General features: G+C 41.6%; 1 protein-coding gene across 1 annotated transcript; it reads right to left on the bottom strand.

Moving 5' to 3' along the window:
- Nucleotides 1-3,633: 3,633 nt before the first annotated feature.
- On the bottom strand, nt 3,634-4,551 carry LOC141060851 (olfactory receptor-like protein COR4). The gene has a single exon (XM_073557226.1). It carries the CDS (start codon nt 4,549-4,551, stop codon nt 3,634-3,636), a length of 918 nt encoding a protein of 305 aa, XP_073413327.1.
- Between the last annotated feature and the right edge of the window lie 2,451 nt (nt 4,552-7,002).

Raw genomic sequence — 7,002 nt, 5'->3', positions numbered from 1 at the left:
GTTGGGGTAGCCCCCTCATAGAATATAAAGCAGCACCCTCATAGAATATATTGTAGCCTTCCTCATGGAATATAATGCAGCCCTCCTAATAAAATATAATGCAACCCCCCTCATAGGGTATAATGCAGCACCCCACAAAATATAATGCAACACCCTCATAATGTATAATGCAGCCCCCCATAGAATATAATGTAGCACCCTCATAGGGTATAATGAAGCCCCTCATAGAGTATAATGCAGCCCCTCATAAGGTATAGTGCAGCCCCCGATAGAATATACAGTAGCCCCCTCATAGGGCATAATGCAGCCCCCTCATATAGTATGATGTAGCCCCCCAGAATGTAATGTAGCCCCCTGAGACAATAATGCAGCCCCCCACAGAATATAATGTAGCCCCCTCATAAAGTATAATGCAGCCACCTCATATAGTATAATGTAGCCGCTCTCCACCCCATCATTGCCCATTCCACCACCTCCATCATTTCCTCCTCCCCACCACCATTGTTGTTTCTACCACTACCATCATTGTCCTTTTCACCACAACCATCATTGCTTTCTCCCCCACCACCTCATCATTGCCCATTCGACACCTCCATCATTGCCTCCCCCCACCACCATAATTGTCTTTCCACCACAACTATCATTGCCTTCTCCTCCACCACCCCATCATTGCCTCCTACCCCACCACCACCATTGCCTTCTCCCTCACCACCCCATCACTGCTCTCTCTCCATTACCCACATCATTGCCAATTTCCAATACACACACACACAGCACCACTCTCACACACACAGCACCACACACACATCACCGCACCACTTTCACACACACACTCACAAAGCACACATACACACACAGACACACACAGCACCACTCACCTCCTCACAGCTGCGGCCTGCAGCACCTCCTGGCAGCATGTTCCTCATTGGGAGTTTTCTCTCTGAAACGGCGTGCTGAATGATGGCGCCATCCAGCTGCGCTGTGTCAGACAGGAAGCGCCGTGAAGGAAGCAGGATGGCATTGGCTCACAACAGCTCCACGCTAGCCGCCTTGCAGTGATCCTCCTTCAGGGTCCCGATGCAGCCACAACAGCTTTACATGTGAACAGTGTTAGCCTCAGCCTGTGGCTAACACTGCCTGCTATTAAAGTGAAATGGTATTCACTCCTCTCCACACCCATGAGGGCATGGGGAAGCGTGAATATTTATTTCTCTGTAGCAGTGGGGACAGGATCCTGTCTCCAGCTGCTGCTCCACTGGCACCGGGCGGGCCCCCCTGACTCAGGGGCCCGTAGCAGCTGGGTGTATAGTTATTAGCAACATGCCACTGGCTGGGGCCCCTGGAGCAGTGGGGGCCCTAGGCATTTACTGGCCAGTATACCAGCAGGTATCAGTGCCTGGGCCCACCAGAGAATCCTACAGTTCTCCGGTAGGCCTGTATGACCCTGATCGGAATTGACAACTGATGCATGCTCAGTAGAGCAGAGACTAGCCCAGACCCTGAAATGAACATCATTGATGACACTCTGTATCAGAGTGGGGACAGAGTCTGTGATAGTGACTGCCCCCTGATGACATCCCATTCTATTTCAACACGCACTGGGAATCATTCAATGGAGCATTGTCCAAACATAAGTAAAAAACAAAACAAAACAAAGCAGTTAAATAGAGTATTGAGGGAACAGTATGGACTTCTAAAATAAAGTGTATTAGAAAACAAATTAGGTTGTTACAATAAACAGGCATTTAGAACTAAAATTAGTTAGTTAGAGATTTATTAAGACTGTACTTCGTACACCAGTCTTAATGAAGAACTTAATGGAATAATTAATTCTGTGCATTTCATAATGAATTTGTTGCATTTTATCAGTTTTGTGCACCTTGCCATGAATGCCATTCCAATTAGGGATTGGACTAATATTTCTTGCATTAGATACGCCGCCACTGTTTATGAATTTGTTGGTTAGGTGTTGTCCTGCTCTGCCCTACTCCTGATCCTCTCCAGCTTTACCCATTTTTGCAGAGCTGTCCCAAACTGGTTTGAAAATTCAAAATGTCAAAAAATATTGTGCAACTTTACGTTGATATTGAACAGTAAGATACAGGAACTGCAGGGAGATGATAGGTGATGGACCTTCGCTGGCAAACCCCCCTAACCAGTGTCACTGTCTGATGTTTTCCTGTGTATGAAGCAGCTCAAGCAGTGCAGGAGTTGGAGGAGGAAAGAAATGGAGAAAGAAAAGGGGAAGAAAGGAGCAGAGGAATGTAAACGCCTGAGACAGATTTATAGACAGGGACAGTAGGACTGTAGGATTTCAAATGTCAAGATAGACAAAGGAGAGAAGTGAAGCTAATGTTTAGTTCTGCACAAATACAATTATGCAGTGGCAGGCAGAGTGGCCCACAACAGGTGAGACAACAGGTTGTCAGTCCGGATCTGGTTGTATTTGACTAATTTTAAGACTTTCTATGCATGTTTTATTATTATGTTCTGATATGTAAAACCATAAAGTCTAAAGGCTGAAAAAACACAAAGGAACACAAGGAGTAAAGAAACGTGTGAAGAGAAACAGAATATGTGTGAAAACTTGGAAAACTTACCACCCTTTTACCCTGATGACAGCTTTACACCCCCTTGCCAACTCTTCAGCAGCTTCCTCAGGTTGTCACCTGGATTGGCTTCCAACAGTCATGAAGGAATTCCCAGAAGTGATGAGCACCTGTTGGCTGCTTTTGCCTTCAATCTGTACCCAGCTCATCCCAAACCATCTGAACTGGGTTGAGTTTGGACAATTGTGAATGCCATGTCATCTGACGGAGCCTCCATCCCTCTCCTTCTTGATCACACAGTCCTTACATAGCTGGGAGATGTGATTTTGGGTAATTGTCTTGTTGAAAAAGAAATGTTGGCTACACTAAGTGCAAGCCAGATGGTACGTCACTGCACAAGTTTATGGTAGCCATGCTGGGTAAGTGAGTCATGAATCTGGAATAAATCACCAGCAATGTCACCAGTAAAGCATCCCCACACAGATCACCTCTTTAGTGTGTCACCAAGACTTGGCGATTGGCACCAAAAATCTCAACTTTTGACTCATTAGACCACAATACAGATTTCCACACATCTAATGTCAAGTCTAGAGATGAGCGAACTGGTTCGGAAAATGTCAGTAATTTTAGCTTACCTGGTCTATAACCCCTAGTCTTTACTACTGTTGTTTCTCGTATTGTATCCCAATTTTTGAGCTCAGCTTGTACTTTGACCACCAGCTTGCTTTATGATTTTGTCCCTGACATAAACTCTTTTCTTTAATCCTCCTAGATGACCCTTCTTGCTGCCAGCTTGCTCCACCGGTGATCAACCAGCTGACTCTGGGTCCCCAGTCCAATTTCCTAGTGACTAATTATTTTGAAACTGAAAATTAGAAAATTTATTCAAAATCTGTGGTGGATTTATTTCTGTAGTTTAACAAAATGTAAGGAATATTTTACATAAATCTACGTTGCATATTTTAAAATAAGTTTTATATTTACCTTTCTTCTCTTTTAATAAAAAAAATAAAATGAACATAAAAAAATAAAAATGACCACAGATGAAATAATTTTATTAATTCATATAATTCAATTCATGCATTTACATTGTGAGGATTTTCCTGCATGCCTCCTTAACGTCTTTGTTCCTGAAGCTATAGACCACTGGATTTAATAGAGGAATCATATAGACAATTAGCACTGTTAATATCTTCCCTTGATTTAGTGAAATGGTTGACTTAGGACTAAAGTACAAACCAAACAACAAAGTATAGAAAAGGCTGACGATGCTGACGTGAGAGGCACAAGTAGAGAAGGCCTTGTATTTTCCCTTTTCGGTACGAATTTTGAGAACAGTAGTGATTATAAAGGCGTAAGATATGAGTGTGAGAATAAAAGAGGTTGCGACGTACAGAAGACCGTGGATGAAAATTGCATTACGTATATAAGAATCATTGCCTATCGCCACTTTTTCCAATGCATTGATGTCACAAAAAAAATGATTGAGGGTATTAATTGATTGAAATCTTGCCATGGCGGTGGAGCATGTTGGGGTAACTGACCCCAGTAGACCTCCAATCCAGGTCCCGGCAGCAGCAATTCTACACACTGTGCTTTTCATAATCATCGTGTAATGTAACGGCTTACAGATGGCCACATAGCGGTCATAAGACATCACGGTGAGTAAGAGATATTCAGTGTTCCAAAAAGCAATGATAAAGAAAAGCTGAACTATACACTCCGAAAAGGAAGTTCTGCCATTATTGGTGACAAATATGTGGATCAACTTTGGAGACGTCACCGATGTGTAGACAATGTCGAGGAAAGACAAGTTGCATAAGAAAATGTACATTGGCGTCTTTAATGAAGAGCTGGAACATATAAGTAGAATAAGAGTCAAATTCCCAACTATTGTCAGTATATAGACCAGCAGAAAAAATAAAAAGAGAGGAAACCAAAGATTAGGGGAGTCTGAAAATCCAAAGATGAAGAACTCCACTGTGTCATTCCGACGATGCATTATAATAATTATAAAATATTGAAAACACTTACTAAATGTTGTGGAGGCAAAAATAGTGAAAAAAGGACAAATGTGTTGATAAAGATGCAGTGGTGAAGTTATTACCTGACAAAGTGATAAGACAATGAAATATATTAATTGTTTTCATGATGGTGAATCCGACTCTAAGTGTTAACCAACTAAAGATGAATTAACTATTGGGATTCCTTCCAACGTGGTATGTGTTCACCCACGGTAAAGCGTCATACATGGCAGATGTGAGATATCTAGCACTGATGTCTTACAGTGATGAAGTTTTGTGTTCAAATCCAGTCTGATCAGTATCTGCTTTGATACTGATGATTTCCTTTCGATGTTCAATCAATTTTACAAAACTATACTTAGATTCAGTGTTGGACTGGGTTTCCCAGGGCCCACCTTTAAAATTTATTCTGGGGGCCACTGTTCAGCCCCATCCAAAAATTACCTGACCATACTTATTTTTCTATATCATAATGAACTGGGTATATGTTCCTTGTCTGCACATACCGAATCAAGTGTACTAGAAATGCTCATTATGGTGTTTGGAGGCCGACCGGGGATTTACCTGTACTCCTATCAGCCAGTCTGAGCCTGCCTATGTTCATTGTCTCTCTATTATATTGGCTCAAGTTTGTATACATAAGACAAGTCTCACGCCCCTTGAGAAAGGCTTTCAAGCCGAAACGCGCGTCGGGGTGACGCTTTAGGATCTGGCCCCTTCTCCCACCACCACCTCAGGTAAATGTTTACATCATATGTTACTAATTGGGCAGCAGAGGGTCTGTGTGCACATGTATTGATCCCCATGATGGGCATTATGATTATATACAGCCCTTGTTGTGGGCGTCTGTTATGCACTTAAGTTACATGACCATGCCATAGCCTCATTATTATTATGTGAACATTATCTATATATGCATTTATTGTGGTCTGTACTTAGTATGATATTTTTGTGCAATTTTATCCATTCAGCGTCTGTTTTTTCAACATCTGCGTTGCGGGTGACTCTCCCCTTCCCCTCCTTATATTTGTATTATTCATTAAACATTTTCTAATTTCATAATATTTGGACTTTTGATCGTTTTTTCAGCTGTTAAGTATAAGACAAGTGTCATTGCACAGACCTAAGTCTATGGTGAAAAGGAAAAAGCAAGAAAAAAGAAGAAAGAAGGAGGAGGAAGTAGACTACACTAGTGAAATTTTGATGACAGACCATCAGCCGGCATCATGATTAACATAAAAAATCCTAATACGGTTTCCTATGGAAATAAAGCGGATGCCACATGACATCTGTTTTTTTTTTTAATTCACCGATTAAGTTTAATGGGTTAGTCTGATCCCATAAATGGAACGGACTAATCCACGCCACGATTGTTACATGTTGGCAATTTGTCCGTGTGTATAATGTTCGTCTGATCTACCACGTTGGCTTGCATTGGTCAGGGTGCTCTCTTTATATTTCCTGTTTTGCAAAGAATGTTTACCACGCTTGTCTGAATGAGTCCTTCTATAAAACTTACCGGAGGAATTATAGGTCCACACCACCTAAGACCTCATTCAGACGTAACAAAATGAACCAATTTACATTAGTGTCCTGGAAATGATTTTCGTTGGTCAGTTTGTCCGTTTTTACCATCAGAGTTTCATCATTCTTTCTCGAATAGGAAAAAAAAGATGGAGATTTCTCAAGCTTTTCATAGCAGTCAGTGAAAAAGGGACAGCACATGAACACAACTAGGATTTATCAGTGAGTTTTTCATGGACCTGTAGACAGACTATCATTGACGAATTTGATCCGTGATGCAGTAGTAATAGCAGACTTGCCTTGATTTATTTGAGGACTCACAGTCCACGAAAAACAAGACATAGGAACAACCCCATAGTCTATTATGGGTACGTGTTCTATCCCAGGAAAACACAGATACAAGATGTATGTCAATGAGGCTTTGGAGCTATCTGAGTATGACCACGTCCTAATCACAGAACCTATATCAGCTACCACTGCTGTAAGGAGATGACTGTATGTGACAGGTCTTGGGGACCGTTTTTCTAATATCCATCAATGCCATTTGCTTCCTATGAATATTTTAGATATGGCCTCCGGAATTGGAAATGTTTTGAAAGTAACAAAGCAGGAGTCCACACCTCATACGACCAGATGTGAAATGTTGGAGCCACAAATGTTTGAAGATGCATAGAGGTGTAACATGAAATCATTAAAGGAGTCGCCAGGATTAGAAATAAAGGATCTGCTTGAAATAAATGGGGATGATCTGCAATCCCTCACTCAAGAGCTTTGCCAAAAATACAAAAAACATTCAAGCATTTACTGCATTTTCTTGCCATTTGCATGTGACATTTCAAACATACAGGAGGTTAAGATCACCAAGACATGCAGCTGAATAATATTGAAGATGAGGCGCAATGTGC

This window comes from Dendrobates tinctorius, unplaced genomic scaffold (genome assembly GCF_039654945.1).
Source record: "Dendrobates tinctorius isolate UK_male_01 unplaced genomic scaffold, ASM3965494v1 ptg000245l, whole genome shotgun sequence".
NCBI classification, from domain to species: Eukaryota; Metazoa; Chordata; class Amphibia; order Anura; family Dendrobatidae; genus Dendrobates; species Dendrobates tinctorius.
This window is presented reverse-complemented; position numbering and strand designations above follow the sequence as displayed.

Coding starts and splice junctions, on each gene's coding strand:
- LOC141060851 (XM_073557226.1), bottom strand. CDS start 4,551: ATGCATCGTCGGAATGACACAGTGGAGTTCTTCATCTTTGGATTTTCA.